Source organism: Drosophila obscura, unplaced genomic scaffold (genome assembly GCF_018151105.1).
Source record: "Drosophila obscura isolate BZ-5 IFL unplaced genomic scaffold, ASM1815110v1 contig_179, whole genome shotgun sequence".
In the NCBI taxonomy this organism is placed as follows: domain Eukaryota; kingdom Metazoa; phylum Arthropoda; class Insecta; order Diptera; family Drosophilidae; genus Drosophila; species Drosophila obscura.
The window spans coordinates 1,214,936-1,231,575 of NW_024542766.1; the positions used below are offsets into that span (position 1 = coordinate 1,214,936).

At 39.8% G+C, this 16,640-nt stretch overlaps 2 protein-coding genes across 5 annotated transcripts; one reads left to right on the forward strand and one right to left on the reverse strand.

Annotated features, from left to right (window-relative positions):
- Positions 1-6,619: 6,619 nt before the first annotated feature.
- On the reverse strand, positions 6,620-15,264 carry LOC111079859 (glycoprotein-N-acetylgalactosamine 3-beta-galactosyltransferase 1). Of its 3 annotated transcripts, none has more exons than XM_022375184.2 (4): positions 15,004-15,264; positions 8,395-8,567; positions 7,446-8,335; positions 6,620-7,385 (listed from the first exon to the last, which is right to left on the reverse strand). In XM_022375184.2, the coding sequence occupies exons 2-4, from the start codon at positions 8,435-8,437 to the stop codon at positions 7,146-7,148; spliced, it is 1,173 nt and encodes a 390-aa protein (XP_022230876.2). In that variant the 5' UTR covers positions 8,438-8,567; positions 15,004-15,264; the 3' UTR covers positions 6,620-7,145. The 3 variants fall into 3 exon arrangements, with proteins under 3 accessions (XP_022230876.2, XP_041448325.1, XP_022230877.2); XM_041592391.1 differs by lacking the exon at positions 15,004-15,264 and adding an exon at positions 14,806-14,930; XM_022375185.2 differs by lacking the exon at positions 15,004-15,264 and adding an exon at positions 9,676-9,780.
- Positions 12,364-13,203, forward strand: LOC111079860. Of its 2 annotated transcripts, XR_005967580.1 has the most exons (3): positions 12,364-12,834; positions 12,886-12,955; positions 13,006-13,203. XR_005967580.1 is itself a non-coding variant. In XM_041592392.1 (2 exons), exons 1-2 carry the CDS (start codon positions 12,924-12,926, stop codon positions 13,139-13,141), a joined length of 168 nt encoding a protein of 55 aa, XP_041448326.1. In that variant the 5' UTR covers positions 12,859-12,923; the 3' UTR covers positions 13,142-13,203. The 2 variants fall into 2 exon arrangements, 1 of the variants encoding a protein (XP_041448326.1); XM_041592392.1 differs by lacking the exon at positions 12,364-12,834 and having other exon boundaries at positions 12,859-12,955.
- Positions 15,265-16,640: the final 1,376 nt, after the last annotated feature.

A 16,640-nucleotide genomic window follows, 5' to 3' on the forward strand; every position in this document is an offset into this window, starting at 1 on the left:
TACTCTCTAGGCAAACATATTTCAAAGCTTGTTTTGAATGAACCTCGGATTGGTTTAATACTCAGGATAAGTACATGTATCCTGTAACTTCTTTGTCTCACCTCGTTTCCTGGTCAAATATCATACCCAAAAAAAACCCGGCAATACTCTTTTGATTTTTGTTTGTTGCCGTTTTACTCATTTCGGTTAAGACTCTGCTGGTTCTGTGACCGTAAGAAAACTTCTAACGAGTTTTATTTTCGGCATTTTTCTTGGCTGTTGTTTTGTGTGGGTGGTGCTGGTGGTGCGGATGCTGCGGTGGTGCCGCCTGTCAGTTGCCAACAGGGGGAATTTTTTGGTTTTCCTTTGCAGCTTCTGCTGTTCCTTCTTTTTGCTGCTTTCTTGCTTTGATTTATATCAAAATTTACTCGCATTCTGTGCGCCTTTGTCCCACGATGGCTGGTCGACTACTTGGCTGTTATTGAATTACTTGTGGCGCAGCAAAATTACCTAGAACAGGATCTCAAGCAATAGCCTCTCCCGGGCCATAGCCAGCACCCATTGAAACCCACAGAGCATTTGGAAAGAGAGAAAGCAAGAACTGTCGATGATAAATCAACGTACTAACGAATTTTTCGTTTGCTTTTGCTTTTGCAGCTTTTGTTTCGTAAGAGAGAGAACCAGACGAACCAGAGAACCAAAGAAAAAGAACGAAAACGAGAGGTAGAGGTAGAGCTCTGGGTTCTCTTAGGTTAACAATACTTTAAGCCTTTTGTGTTTGCTGTGGGCTAAGAACAGGCGCCAGAAGAGGTGGCATGGGTGGCTTCATAAATTGCCAGTTTTGCTTTTGTTTCTCGAGATTTTTGCTTGAGTTATTTTTAATTTCATGGCTCTGGCAATTTCTCAGCGTCAGTTGGAGTGCCGTTTGGAAAAACCTGCCGCAGACAGGGACAAAGTGGGGAAAAACCGACAACGAAACACTCATTAGCTTTTGTTGTGGACATAAAGGAAAGAATGCATATTTTCCCTTCACAGATAATCATTTCCAATTGTTGATGGCCTGTGTTTAATTAAATTAGCAACACTCGAGTAATTAAAGGCAGCTCCAGCTCCGCCCCCCCCCCCCACTACTGAAAGCGAAACCAAACCCCTTCTTTGTATCCCTTTTTAGGGAACATCAATCATATGCCAAAACACAAATACGAGTACAAGACTTGACGAAAATTTTCCAACTTTTTGCCTTTCTCTGTGTGTCAAGCCTCAAGAAGATTTATGGCCAAAAGTGGGAGGGGGGGACGGGCCTTGCGTGGGACACATGTGAGCTGGGAAAAAACCAAAAAAGGTCCAAAAAAGTGTAAGTAGAGATAGATTTGGAGACGAAGTTGCAGATACCCTAATGGATCTAGGGTTTCAATGGACAAAACATAATAAAGCAATGCGATATATCATTGCAAAAAGAACGCTAGGTATTATTAGCATAAAAACTGCCTCAAGAAGAGACATTTACAAAACTGAGCGACTGTTTCCCCATTGAATCCAGAGTCGAAGAGATGTTTGTTGATTCTAATCAAGAATATACACTGAAAGTTCTTTCTTCCTGCATTGCATACCTCTCCCCAAGCACATACATACCCCCTGCAAGGGTGCACAGAGCGCAAAAAAAAATAGAAAAAAGAGAAGAAAATATCCCCCCCTTAAACGGTTCTAACAAATGTAGTTTTGAGTCACATTTGGCTCGGCATCCGGACTGATTGTTTAAATAAATGAGTCACAGGGCCCACAATTCTGCTCCTCCTCTTTATTGATTTTGCATTGCAACATGTAGCTGTCCACCCACCCCCTGGCGCTGCTGCCCCTCTAAATTGACAAGCCTTTGATTGATGGTAATGCCTGTTGGGCTGCCCCAGCACATTAATTCACTAAAAAATTGCATTTTAGTTCCGTTTTTATGTGGGCCCGCTTATTTCTGCACCAGGGAGAAACCTTTTGCTATGTGGAGTCCGAACAAATAGTTTGCAATTATCCCCGCTGCCAGAGATGGGTGGCTGCCATTATGGGGCATGGGATGGACGGTTCCTCCCCCAACCGACAACCGACCCACGCAGCAAACCCAGCCACTTCGATGTCTTCGATGGATACTCCTCCCCCTCTCCAACATGTCGGGGCATTTGATGGAACGACCACATAACCATTTGACCGTCCATTCCTCACATGCCTACAGTGCGGTTCGCAGCCATAAGGCTGCAGGCAGGGTAGACCATTAAGATTAAGAGTATATTGAAAAAGTTGAGCTATAAGTTGTGTTGTTTATTGAATTGGGGATTAAATGAAATCATGATTAAATGATTTCACACAGGAAACATTTAATCGGCTAACAAATACTTTTAGATTCGAAGATTCCATAGCACATTTTTAATACATTAATGTACCGCACTGTCCCCACTCTCTGCTGTGTCATAAAAATGCTTCATCAACGAAAGAAAAACTATATACAGTCCGTCCGTGTGTGTGTTTGTGTATCGAACAATCGATAAACATAAACATTTGAGCTTTAAATTCAATATCCTTGATGGCCCGACACTTTTGTATGCGACTGCCACTGCCACACAATGTATGAGTGAATGAATGAAAGAATGAATCAATGGTCCATTGGGCATTCCCTGTGTGGTGGCTGGATGCGAGAAAAGGAGCAAACAGATGGTAAGTAGTTGCAACTTAATGTGGCATGACACACTTTGCGGCGAACTAATTTTCCTCCGCATGTCATGCCTTAAATGGAAGTCGATTCCTTCACATTGCAGTTGACGGGCAGGACATGAAATTATGTCCTCTAATTTTTCAGCATCTGCCCCAGGATTCATTACTCTTCTTCACTTTAATAAGCCCCAAATTATATGGCAAACAGCGACAGTTGTTTGCTCCTCCTTCAACCCCCCAGGCTTTCCTTGGCCACAACTTTTTTTTGTGTGTCCGGCCCGCACCAATTTGATTTTGTCATTAAAAAGTTTTTAGCGAAATAATAAAGTTTGTCAGCGCGTAATGCAAGTAGAAACCGACGAAGAAAGAGGCGGAAAAAGATGAGAACAAAAAATAAAGGAAATCAGAGCCCAAAAGTGGCCAATGAAAGTTTTCAGTGGGAGACCAATCGGAATGGGGGGCAGGCATGTGGGCCAAGACAGCCTGGCCAAAAGTAAAACTACAAGTAGCCAGAACCAAAACTTAATACTTATCCTCTCTCCACAGAGTCAGAGATGTGTGGCGAACCGATATGTCAGGAACTTAAACTGTAAAAGCCACTCAATCCCCAATGGATTACGAGGAGATACGAGTAAATAACCAGCCGTTGTCGCTTTTTGCTGGTGAAACTTTAATTGATATTTTTAATTCCATTACAAAATTGATGACTGTTTAAATAGTTTCGGTTTTCGTTTGCTAGCCAATCAAGATTTTTTCGAAAGATAAAAATAGCATGGAAATGTAAGTGGAAAAGTTTTTGAGTGTTTAAAAATTCAAGTGATTATTACTGAAACTTTTATTAATTTTATTAAAACCTGCAGATAATTCTACTCTCTGAAGAAGCGAGTAATAAAATCACCTAGAAGGGCAATCTATAATTTCTGATTAGTGTCGGAGACTGAATAATATAAAAGCATAATTGGAAAGGCAAAAAATGTTTTGAGAAGTAAACCATCAATGTTTGGTTCGGGGATTGTTGCATTGAAAGCTAGTTTACCTTTTATTATGGTAAATATTTAAGGAAGAATATTACTAATTATCATAATTATACCAAGATAGTTTACTGCCCCACTAACCACTTAAAAGCTCTAAAATAATTGAAAACTTTATTTAATTGAATGATTAAAATTACATGAAATTACAGCTACACGTCAGAAATGAAATTAATAAGGAAATTTGCTTAGCCGCATAGCTTAATCGATGCCAAAGAGCGCCAAATATCCAATTACAAAACCCTAACTAAATTACTGACAGAAACCAAGCAAAACCGCAACCAAGGCATGAGTTTGCGCAACCTAAAGATGAAATATTGAGGAATTTAAGCCTTGCAGTGGAATATACAGTGGCATATTCTCGTAAGAAGTTCATAAATTTCCTTGTGAATGCAGGTGGCATTGTCGAGTCACTTTCTGTTCATAATTGAATTACAATGGCAGCTCTGGCCGTTGCATAATTCAATTAGCAATGTGGAAAAGAGTGGCCGCCCCAATGGCATATCCTGTGCACAAGGCAACGTATGCTGCAATGCGGAACTACAGGGGGAAGGTCGGAAAGGGGTGGGAAAGGGGAAGGAGCATGGAGTGGAGCAACAGGACGCGAGATGCGATGCGATGCGATGCTGCTTCGTTATGAATTACATTTCAATATGCTTCAACGTGTTCATCATTTATTTAACCGTCTGGGGGGAGATGGCAGGCTGCGAAATGCCAATAAAGGTGGATCCTTCGGATGGGCTGGCAGCTCCAGCTTCTGGCATGGCATCCTTCTGGGACTCCTAGCCGAATGCAAACAGGAAGTGGAATGCTGCTGCTGAGAACGAGAGCGAGTCTGCTGTCGAGTGCTCCGTTTGCAATTTCCGTTTTGTCACATTTGTCTAACTAAATGGAAATTTATGCAGTGCTCTCCTGTTGCTGCTTCTTCTTCCCCTCTCTCTCTCTCTCTCTCTGTCCCAATGATCTGCCAGTGGGCCACTGTTTTGGGTGGCTGACTGGCTGCTCAATGCTTTATTCACGGTCCAGTGCTTAATGAAAGAGTCATTACACTCATTCATTCATTCAATCGTTGATTCATTCATGAGAAGACAAGAGCGCGTGTCCTTTTGTTTTTCCATTTCCCTTTCGGGGTTTCCCTCCCCCTCCTCTTGTTGTTGTTGCCCTTAATTAATTGATTTTCATTGAGGCGTCTGCCAGGGCTTTGGGCAGCATTAATCATACGCCATGTTAACGGCATGGAACCAGGGGGAATACACAGGGGGAGCCCTCGCACTCGTCTTGTTATTCTTTCATCAGATTTTCTTCATGTTTTACCTTTGCAATTCCATTTGCCTTTCCTTTCCTTTGCTTTATTTTCTTGATTTTTTCTGGAAAGATAACTTCTGCCGTGAGTTCTGAGCTGCTGCAGTTTCTTATTCCGTGTCAAAGTTTTTCATTAACGCTTCAGTGGGGTGGGTGGGGAACACGAACACAGGCAGCAGAGACACAAAAAATTGAAAAGGGAAAAAGTTGCATCTGCTGCAAATTACAAATATTTAAAATACCCTATCCAAGGGGTACGATTGGGGCGTAATACAAGTAAAATCTGAATAAGAATGCAAGGAAAAATTCACTTCCAGCTATAATATTCGATAAAAAGAGTATCCAACAGTTTGCATTAGTCAAGTAAAATCCTGTCATCAAATGAATGAAAATTGAATAGAAATTCGCAGTTCTTTTGTGCCCGCAGTTCAACTAAAGAAAATTCCTCCAAAGCATTTTCACAGATGCATTCAATTTGAGAGATTAAAATGCCAATCTGTTGCCTGGACGCTACTTATGAGAGTTTAAAGATAAAGACCTGCAGTCCCTGGCACTTTTCCAATTTATGCATCTTCGTTAAGCCCATAACTCACCTGATAATGGCCCCATAAAGAGCATACAGCCTGCTGGCTTTTGGTGGTAAACAAATTTTCCACTTTTCTTACACTTTTCCGGATGCCAATGGAAAAGTTTGCCAATTGCCGCACGCATCGCTGAGCCCAAGGATCTGCCTTCCTGCAAAAAGTAGCAACAATTTACGTGCATCAATAATCAAATTAGTGCAAAAAGATTAAACAATTTTAATTGCATACCATTGGAAAATGCATGCCGAAATGCTTTCCCAAATGCAATTAGGAATAGGCAAAAATAAACAGCAGCCAAATATCCTCTTCGGTTACTAAATGTCGCATAAATAATTCTCGGTGGAGCACCGCAAACGGATTTTGCATAATAGATGGCCAAGATTTATGTGATGTGCGGTGATGCTGCCTGAAATATATATTAGTTGGATTTATTTATACAAAGATTACATAACGAAAAAGGGGGAGGCTTACAGAAAGTGTCTTCCGGTCCCACGATGCGACTGCCAGCGCCGGCTTACCATGAATCAATTAAATTGGATCCTTCGCCGCGTTTTGTGGTCCAAGAAGCTGATATTTCCGGCTTAGTGGTTGACGTTTTGACAGTCTTATTGCGGGCCAATTATTTGGGCCTAGACGTTGGTTGATAAGTCAGCCATTTCTATGGAAAATTTATTGAAATCGGGTTAAATTAATTAGTTTAGTATTATATATTTATTTAATATTTTCATTAATATTTAATTTGCTAACATTATTATTATTTAATTATTTTCTGTTTAAATATGAATTTAAATTCAAATGAACGTGAAAAGCTTTCAACAACTTTCAATTGCTTATCAAAGCTTTCAAGCCACTGCTTGATGTACTATATGGAATAATTTATCGAACTGGGCGCAACTGCTTGCTCTACTGCTTTCACTTTCTTTCTAGCCAAACTCACAACCAATTTGAAAAGCTTTTGCAGAGCCCCAACAGATGGCGTCCACTAAGATTTCCAATAGAAAAAATATTTCAAACACATATGCAAAATTCTGTTAATACAGTATCGTTTAATTAAATTATTTAATTAGTTCATTAAATAGTAGATTTTAAATGGTAATACGTAATGCCTCTCAATCACAATAAAGATATTTCATAATATATAGCTAAATAGTCGTTTTTTCGGGCATGAAAGCAACAAAAAGAGATATCATAATATCGCAATATTACTTAGGCCAACTGCGCCATATCTTATCAAAATATACAGAACTCTAACTGAATGAAGGTGAAAAATTTCCTAAACATATATCTAATTGTACAACCTATACTAAGTTAGAAACTATAGAAACAGGATCTAAATTAAAGCTAATTTATAGTTAATTTTGGTAATTTGTACAATTGGAAACGCAAGGGGAAAATTGAACTAAGGCGAGTGGCAAATACGACGGACACGACACGGAATCTACTTGTAGTCTAAATGGAAATGGATATGGTAATGGCAATGCTAGCATAGCTTAGATTTATATACAATAGATATCTATATACATCCAGGGGGCGGGCCATGCTCTCCACTTATTTACTGCGTCTTGGTCTCAGTTTCTGCGGAACGTTTGGACACCTTTTCGCTGGACGCCTCAGTCACCGGCTCTTTCGGGGCTGGCATTAGCTCGCCTATGCCCAACTTTGTGGGCAGGGCATCGGGGGCATTGATGATGCCATAGGGTCGCAAATGGTAAATCAGATAGTCCAGGACATACATTTGATTTGGCGAGACATAGTGAAAGGATATGGCATTGTCCGAACAGCAATCCAAGCCCTAAAAGAGTGGAAACACATTAGGAATCTATCGACATTTGAATGGGGTTCAGAAACCAGCCTCATCGGTCTTGTAGAAGATATACTGCCAGTACCAGAACTTCTTCTCCGTGTGCGCTGGTATCAAATGGTGCTCTGGCACGAAAGGAAAGAATCGCCCCCGTCCGTTGGTATCGCGCGAGTCTCCTGCCAGCACCTTGACATTCTCCAGGCACTTGCCCATCTCAACATCCTCAGCACCGGTATTATCCTGCTTGCACAATTTCGGATCGGGCAGGGCCTCCTCAACGAAGCGACGCACAGCCTCGCGACTGAGGACATAGCCAGCGCCACCGGACATGTACCCCTGCTTAACGTACGGCTTGAATTTGCAGCCAAAATAGACAGGGGTCTCGGGGTTGTACGGATACAGCATATAGCGCATATTCTCCACTATCGTGTAGGTGTCGTCGTCGGCCTTTAGGAACCAATCGGCGTCATTGATGTGGTGCTCATAGATGTACTTGTATGCCTCCTTGGTCTTTCCCCACAGATTGTTCCGTCCCTCGCCAATGGGCAGAGCCACAGCATCCAGCTCCTCATCCTTGGCGGAGCTCATGAAGATCAGCTTGTTGCAGCGTTTCCCCCACGTGCGCTTCACGTGACGCGCCTTCTTCTGGTGGTTAGTCGGATTGGTCATGATCCAGCACAGCACCCGCACCTCGCTGTACAGCTTCTCCGCAATGGTGGCGTTCTCATGAGCATGCTCATGGGTTCCCACATCCTGCTCCGGACCCGTCAGCTCCATCATATCATGGCTGTGATGGGCATCATTGACATCGCCATGCCGGTGGCCATCGTAGGGCATAAATTCGCCACGTTCCGGCGTGGAGTACACAAAGAGCTCGGCCAGGCAGAAGCCCACAATGAGGCCCACAATCAGCGAGACAAAAGATCGTTTATTTGAACGTCCTGTGGATAAATTAAAGATTAGTTATCGATACCAAAATCAAAGTTAAGTAATTACTCACCTTCATTTAATATGGATCGTCCTAGCAGACTATTGGCAGTCATTTGGCTTTAGTTTGGGATTCTGTTCGGGGCGGGAGGCTTTCGAATTGGATGGGATCTCTTGCTAATCCACTCTTGGGGGGACTATCTTCTTTGGTTGAGTTATATCCACTTTGGTTTTATCTTACATCTTCTGCAATACAAGATCTGCTTTATAGAAACATGTGTACATAGATCGAAGCCCGTAGAACTCTAGGGGGCGGACATCTGCACTCGTCTGTCGCCCATTAACAAGTGTCAACTATCTGAATATTGTGCTGGTTGTGGCTCGTTTCGGTTTTCCATCGTTCTGAAACTGTGTTAATCTCATGCAAAAACGTGACAATTGCTTGAAGAATCGCTCATTGCATTCCCGCGCCTGCCTGCCGCTGCTGCTCTGCTACTGCTTGATAAATATTTATTTAATAAAACAATTTAGTTGTTTTTTATTTGTTGCATATTTTTCATTTGCCGTTTCTTTCCTACAATGCACGTCTTTAACACTCGCGCATCTCTCTTTCTTCCTCCAGACAGCTTGAATTTCCGTTGAATTTATTTTTTTTGGCATTTACTCAAAGATACACATGTACATAATATATGTAGGTACATATTTTTGCTTTTATTTACACATGTATTTATCTTGGAATGAGCGAACAAACCACTTTGTAAACATCTTTAACGATGGAATGGCCAAAAGTATCTGCAGCAAATTTGTCTATTTGCGAGTTGGTGTCATAAAATGACAAGACATCATTAAAAATTGTCTAAACATTCATTATGTTTGACTTTTCCAGTGCAAATATTGTACAAAGGCAATTAAACTTTTCACACTTTAATGTCAAAAACTTATTTGGGTGTGGGAGTTCCTTTTTGAAGAGTTCGTTGGGGTTCGTTCGTTTAGTTATTCATCAATAATATTTTACTGCAAGCAAGGTAGATATTTTGTGGCCCTGAACCTCTGATTAGAAATAAAATTAATACGAAATAATCGAATCCTTAATCAGCAATTATTTGTAGCATTAGCTTTGATCAGCGATCACTTGAGTTGTCTATATTCACTTGATTAGTTTTTGCAGAAATTTCTGTATATCACACACTGCACCTTGGGTATCTGCTGGTTACTACTAATATCTTTTGGATGTCTTTTTAACTTCACTGAGATTCCTGACTATTTATACATATATAGGTACAAATGTAACCACTATTGTATTCAAGATTTAAATAAAATAATATAAATAATAATATATAAATAAAGCCGATACTTTGCAAATATTCAGAGCTGATGGGAAAGTATCTTTGCCCGGACAAGCCAACGTTTCGTTTAAGAATGCAACTGGAGAACTCGATGAAAGAGAGTTTTAAGCAAAATGCAACCGCATTTCCGGATTTTCTTCTCTTTTGTTGTTTCGTAATGGATTTTTTATCAGCTGGAAAAGCAAAAAAAAAAAAACACTCTCTGCCAACAGTTGTGTTGTGCCTTTGCCAAAACGCGATAATATAATATGGTTTGGACATTAAAGTAATTGATTTTATTTTGTATGAATCACATGGGTCTGGGGTTGGGCCTGGGCCTCGATGGGCCTGGGACGGGAACCTATCAATCAGCCACTACTTCACGTTATCGCCAAGTAATATTTACACTTTATCATTAGGCTTGGCCCGGAGTTAAGCGATAACGTTTGATGATTATTTGATGGTTCCATTTTTCAATCACATTTTGCGGGTCAAGTTTTGCCGGACAGCGAAAGTTTTCATATGCGAACTCCATTAAGAATCTATAAACAAAATCTATTTTTGGAAATTGGTTTTTAACAAATTTTAATACACTTGGGGCTGTTTCCATGGTAGCAAAATATCCTTATCTTACAGATAGTTGCGGACGTTTGAAGTCTTTGAAAGGTATATTCTTTCTTGAGGGTAACTTTTAAGATCATCAACTATCATTACTGGAGAAGAGGGTATAGCGCCGCTTGGACAGTAGGGGATCTGTATTTCTGCCTGGCATTATTCCACATCTTCCAGCAACTTCCACGCTATTCCCAGACGCCAGTGTAAGATCGGTTTAGCTCTACAGATCATACACGTAATTTTTGTTTGAACAGCTGCCCGTGGTCTACACTACCATTCGAGTGTCGTTTGAATGAACTAGAATTCCAAAAAGGTCTTAATTCTCATTTCCAATTCGGATGTCATAGTGAAATGATATCATCCAAAATTCAGTTGCCTTGGCTCTCCAGCAAAGGTAAGGAAGATCTTCCTGTACATAAACTCATAAATTGGCTATAGTTTTCATCCAATATATGTATATATATTTCAGTGGCCCTGGGACAACTGATTTTAACAGTTCTGATTGGTCTTGTGGTATTCTTTGGATTGGCCAAACTAGTGTCCATTCCGCTGCGCATCGATAGCTTTGATAGCTTCAGATACCAGAACCTCCGAGAGGAGGAGGAGGGCCAGGAAGCAGGTCAAGGATTTGGACCCTGAGCCTAAAAGGCAATCCATGGAACCGCATCCGAGCAGAAATTATTTCAATTTGTGGCTGTGACTGTGTCGTTGAATGTGTGTGAATTCAATTGCATCATGTGGGTGGGGACCTCAATGCCTGCTCTGTCCCCGTTGCTGCCTCCAGTTGGCAATTGTAATTGTAATTGCAAATTAATTAAATTTAGGCATGCACCATATGCCAGCGGACCAGCACATCCAGTTCGAGTTCCATTCCAGCAATTAAACGCAATTTAACAGCGTTGCAAATTTGCCTATCATTCCAAATACCAGAGGAAGGCATGGCGCACCTTTCAAATAATAAATAATGTATCTAATTTTAGAATCTAATCTAACCATATGTAAGTGCAGTAGCTTCCAATTGAAAATTAGCATAAATAGCCTAAAAAAAAAGATATAAATTATATAATTATCTATTTTTAAATCACGAATATGAACTCATTTGACAACGTGCGTGCCCATAATTTATGCAACTAGAACTTCTTTTATTGTGTATTATTTATCAAATATTTTAGTTATTTGTATGCACACACAATTACACTGTCACGCGGTGTCATGTTATCATTGACAATTATGTTAGCAAATTTGAGTCAGCAGATACAGTATAGATAAAACGTTTATAATGTGGAGAAAAACCACATTAAATGTTTATGGCAGAATATAAAGTTTATTATGAAGAGCGTTGTAGTTCAGGAGGGCGTATCTCTATCTATTAACATTTATAATACGAATTTTGTTTCATAAATTTATGCGAAAGCTTAAGACTATATGGAGAATGTGAAAAAAAAAACAATAAAGAAATTAACTTAAAGAAAGTCTGTGTGGCTATCCTAAACGTTGGCAGAAATCTGTAGATCCAAGTAAATATATTTTAACCTCTAAAAGATGTCTGTACAGGGTCTTTTAGATAAAACACTCTTCAATTAATCTCTCTATAAACATAATTTGGTCCAGAAGTAAGCTCAAAAGTTAAGTGAAAATGGATATATTATTATGTCATTTCGTTTAATAGATTCGCTTTCAGCGCTTGCCCTATGACCACACTGGCGTGACAGTTTACACAAAACGAACCTCATAACCAAACCCCTAACCTGAACCCCAAGCTCGAACGTAACCCCCCAATCGGCCAACGAGAACCCAAACCAATTGTTTAATTGTTTTGTTTGGCCGCCGTTCCTCTTGGGGCAATAAAATCAGCTACGCTCCACGATTCCGCTCAAGTTTCAATACATTTCGGTTATTATTGCTGGGTTTTTTTTTGTTCTCTTTGTTTTTTGGGAGCATTACATATGAGTATTTTAAATGAAAATGCTTTGTGCTGTGGTTGATATTATTTCACTTCACTTTCAATTGTTTAGCTTGCAGATAAACAAAAAATATATATAAAAAATACATTAGGTGGCTGGTTATCAATGGGGAACTGTGGCTGTCGCCCTCAACAGCCCTCAACGGTTACTCGTATTGTTATCGACGGACAAAAAGAAATATGGCTTGGAGGCATCCGTTTGCTTTCGGTTCCATCACAGCAGGAATTTTTGTCGATGAGTAATAAGCGGAATACAGATTGTGGCTTCCGACAATTATTAAATAAATAAACTAATAGGAGATATTCCTGGGTACAGAACAACGAATATACCCTTTCAAATACAGGGTAGAACTATCATCAATTCAATTAAATGATTCGCAAATCAAAACTGAAAAGTAATTTCTATGAAAGTCTGTTCTACTTAATGACTGCTTGTTTAGCTGATCATAGGAACCAGTTGTGTAATGTCTATATCATGATGGATCGTGTCTACATCATGTTAGTCACTATGACAAGAGTGGTGCCAAAGAATGAAACTGGGAATTGATTGAATTTGTAGTTCTGTTAATGAATTATTGACAGATATGTTGTCTTTATTTGTTGCCAAAGGGTAAGATATTCTTTTAGTTATTGTGTTTGAATGAACTAAAATTCCGAAAAGGTCTTAGTGCTCATTTCCACTTCGGATGCCAAAGTAAAATGATATCATCCAAAATTCAGCTCCAGCAAAGGTAAGGAAGATCTTTCCATTTATAGACTATACAAAATATATCTATTTCAGTGGCTTGATTTTGATAGTTCTGATTGGTCTTGTGGTATTCTTTGGATTGGCCAAACTAGTGTCCGTTCCGCTGCGCATCGATAGCTTCGATAGCTTCAGTTACAAGAACCTCCGAGAGCAGAAGGAAGAGGGCTAGCAAGCGGGTCAAGGATTGGATTTTAGTGAAATGTATTTATTTACTGCCAAAGATTAAGATATTCTTTTAGTTATTGTGCCTGTTCTAAAGGCAAATGATGTGCATTGTTTAAATATTAAAAAACTCTTGAGAGAAATCAGAATTGGGTCAAAGGTTATGAATATAACAGTATTTGGAAAAAGTAGCCCAATGACCTAGACGACAAGACATTTATGTGAGTTCTCGTGTCGCTTCCGATGGGGTTCTATATGTTTAATCATGTAATAAACATGCTATCTGACACCCCCTCGTGCCACGAGAGGCAACTGTCGGCGTCGCACTTGAGATTTCGATGAACTTTTGGTATGGGGATTGCTCCGAAGCAAATCAGAGGCTTAGCTAACATGTTCAAGTGCGAATTTAATTGGATATTAATTGGGGCTACGTCAGTGGCACAAGGGGCAACAATGGCTGTCAAGTCTACAGAACATACGATACCCTTTTATTCTGTTTCGGCGCAGAGAAACTACTTTGATCAGAACTTTTCAGCTTTGCCTTTTCTGTTATCGCTCTTCCGCCTTTTGCATGAGAGGTACTTTCATAATTTGGGGCATATTTGTTGTTCATATGTTATGCGAAATTGCAGGAACTATTAATTATAGTACCATTTCACCCTGAGTCATTTATGGGCGTGAGAAGCTACAATAGATCAACAGTGATACATTTTAGTAGGCCCTTGATTGCAGCGACTACCCTGTAGGAAAAGCAGCAACACGCGCAGAATTATTCAGAGAGAGAGATGCTCGCTTATCAGTGTCAGCTTCTGCGCCACTGCAATCGTAATGCAGCCCCAGCCCCAAGGCAAAAACAACACTTAATCGGAGAGGCGTCAGACAATCACATGTGCAGCAATTGAAAGAGAGCGTCGAATTGGGGACTAAGAGAGTGCTCCGCCCCCCCTTCCATACGAGTATCACATGCGAACCACAAATAAATTAAAGTAAATGCAGTTCGGTCGAAGGCAAATCACCCCTGGAATGGATGGAACTTGTGGGGGCGGGTGCAGCGGCAGCGGTACGAGCAGACAAAACGCATAACGGAAATGGCAACTGCAGAGAGACAAAGAGGATGGCAGAGAGAGAGAGAGAGAGAGCGAGGCAAAGGGCAGCTGTTTGCGGGAATGACAGACAGCGTATTAAAAATAACAAAAACTAGACACACAGCAGAAAACATCGAATATGGAATACCCTAGGTGCATTATCTTTAATTTTATTGTGTTTATTGTTTATTTATGAACTTTGATGCAGCTGACTATACAAGTCATACAAGCAACAGATGGTTGGCTTAAATTAATATTATTAAATTATCAACCTGTTGCACTCCCTATATTTTCGACAAATGTTGGCAAAGTTACACTGCACTGAAAAGCAAATTAAAACTGTTTTTTTAAACCGATAAACCCCCAATAGTTTACAACACAATTATAACACAGAAGTACAAGTCTTATCTTAGAGTCGATAAGCTCTTGTTTCAATTAAGGGTAGCGTTTATTACGACGTCCTTTTTCATCTCTTCCTTGCTCACTTGCATTCCAATTGGAATCCCACTTTTTTTCGTTACCGTTTGTTCACTTTGCTTTTGCTTTTTTTCGGCTATTCTGAATGCAAAATTTTTGTTTCTTTTACCTTTTGCTCTCGTTTTGTCTGCACTTTTGTGAATATGCACATAATTCTGTCGTTTTGTTTTTGTTTTGACACACTAAAAACGCGCGCTGGGTTTAGCCGAAATTTTATGCTGACAAAATGGTTTTACATTTTTTACAAATTTAATTTCATTTACATTTTAATTGAGATTTTGTGTCTGCAGCAGTCGCCGTTACTTACAAATTGATTTTTTGCACATCCTCTCTCCTCTCACATGTTTCCTCGCGCAGGACGACGCCTCCAGTCCTTTTTTGACTCGTTTATTCTTCTGCTTTTGATTGCACTCACGTTGTTTTGTTTGAAATCGAATTGCCTGGCCTGTCATTCATGCGATTTGTATTCGTATTTTGTACTAATCGAGGCACTTAAAATATTTAATTAATATTATTTACCGACCGAAAAGTTGAGCGCGAGCAGAGCGTTGGAACCGACCAAAGAGAAATGGGCGCGAAATTCTGACCGAAGAAGAGAACAGCACTGTATTGTTTCCAAGGTAGATTGTGTTAAGGTGTGCTTCTCTCAATTAGGTCTCTCTCAACGTGCATAGCGTGATGGGGCGAAAAAGAGACGTGCATGGAATTGCGTCACCCCATATGAATATACCTTGAAAGTAGCATGCAGCGGGAGAGAGACAAAAATAACCGAATATGCGCATGACGAAAGGAGAGGAAAGTGAACGAAATAAGGAGAGTGTCAATGGATTGCCGGCAAAAGAACCGGTTTAAGGGAGCATGAATACTGATTGGAAAAAGACTATAAATAAAATATTAATGATAGGAAGAACATACACATGGACAAATATACCTATATAGGTATTAGATATTTCCCTTTCGATTTTAATTCATAAATTTCATGGAAATGTTTAGTTTAGCAGCGAGAGAGCGAAAGCTGCATGCAGCTCGCTCATCAGAGTTGTTGTCTAGGTTAAGGGTAGGACCTAGAGGGGATGGGAAATATTTTACTTTGATCTTTTGAAACATTTAATAACCTTTGTTCCTTCTCCATTGAACTGGCCGACTGATCTATTTCCAGTGAATGTGTGCTATCTATCGGCCATTTCAGATAAGATATTGCACACGTACTTACCTGCCTAGCAATTACGATAAGGAACTGTGTGCAATTTCAATTAAGATACGTGTTCAATCATGTTCAATAATTTGTATAGGGTATCACACTGCGATTCAAATAAACATATGTATTTAATTTATTTGTTCCGTGGATTTTACATCGCAGAGCTCAAGGCTCTATCACTTAGATCAGCAGGGATTTGAAGTATATTTAGGTAAATCGGTATATAATATTGTATATTTCATAAATTATTTGGTATATCACGGTATATTTCAGAGGATCAGACGGTATATTTGATCACTAATTCCACTGTCACACTGGTAGTAAGCGCGGGTTAGCGAAGCTGCGGCAAGTAAAATTACAAAAAACAGTGTCGAATATGAAGAAAGAACTGAAAAAACAATGCCAAATGGTGCCAAACAATTGTCCAGTGTTAATGTGTGTTGTGTTCTAATCAAAGCACAAGTTTAAGTCCTGTTTTCATTGATTTAAATGTTGCCGCAGCAGCAAATGTCTAACACAGGTGAGTCTCTACATCTACATGATTATCTACATATTTCAAGGCTCAGGGGGAATGTAGAGTTGCAGAGCACCCAGCTTCTGTCAGAGTGCGCTCACCGATCGAACGTTACATTTTAAATCAACATTCAAATATTTTGTTAAACTTATTTCTTTCCAATGATTTTTAAAAATTTATTGGGGTCTTAATTTAGTGAAACTAATCTTTAATAATACTCGCTAAGGCACTT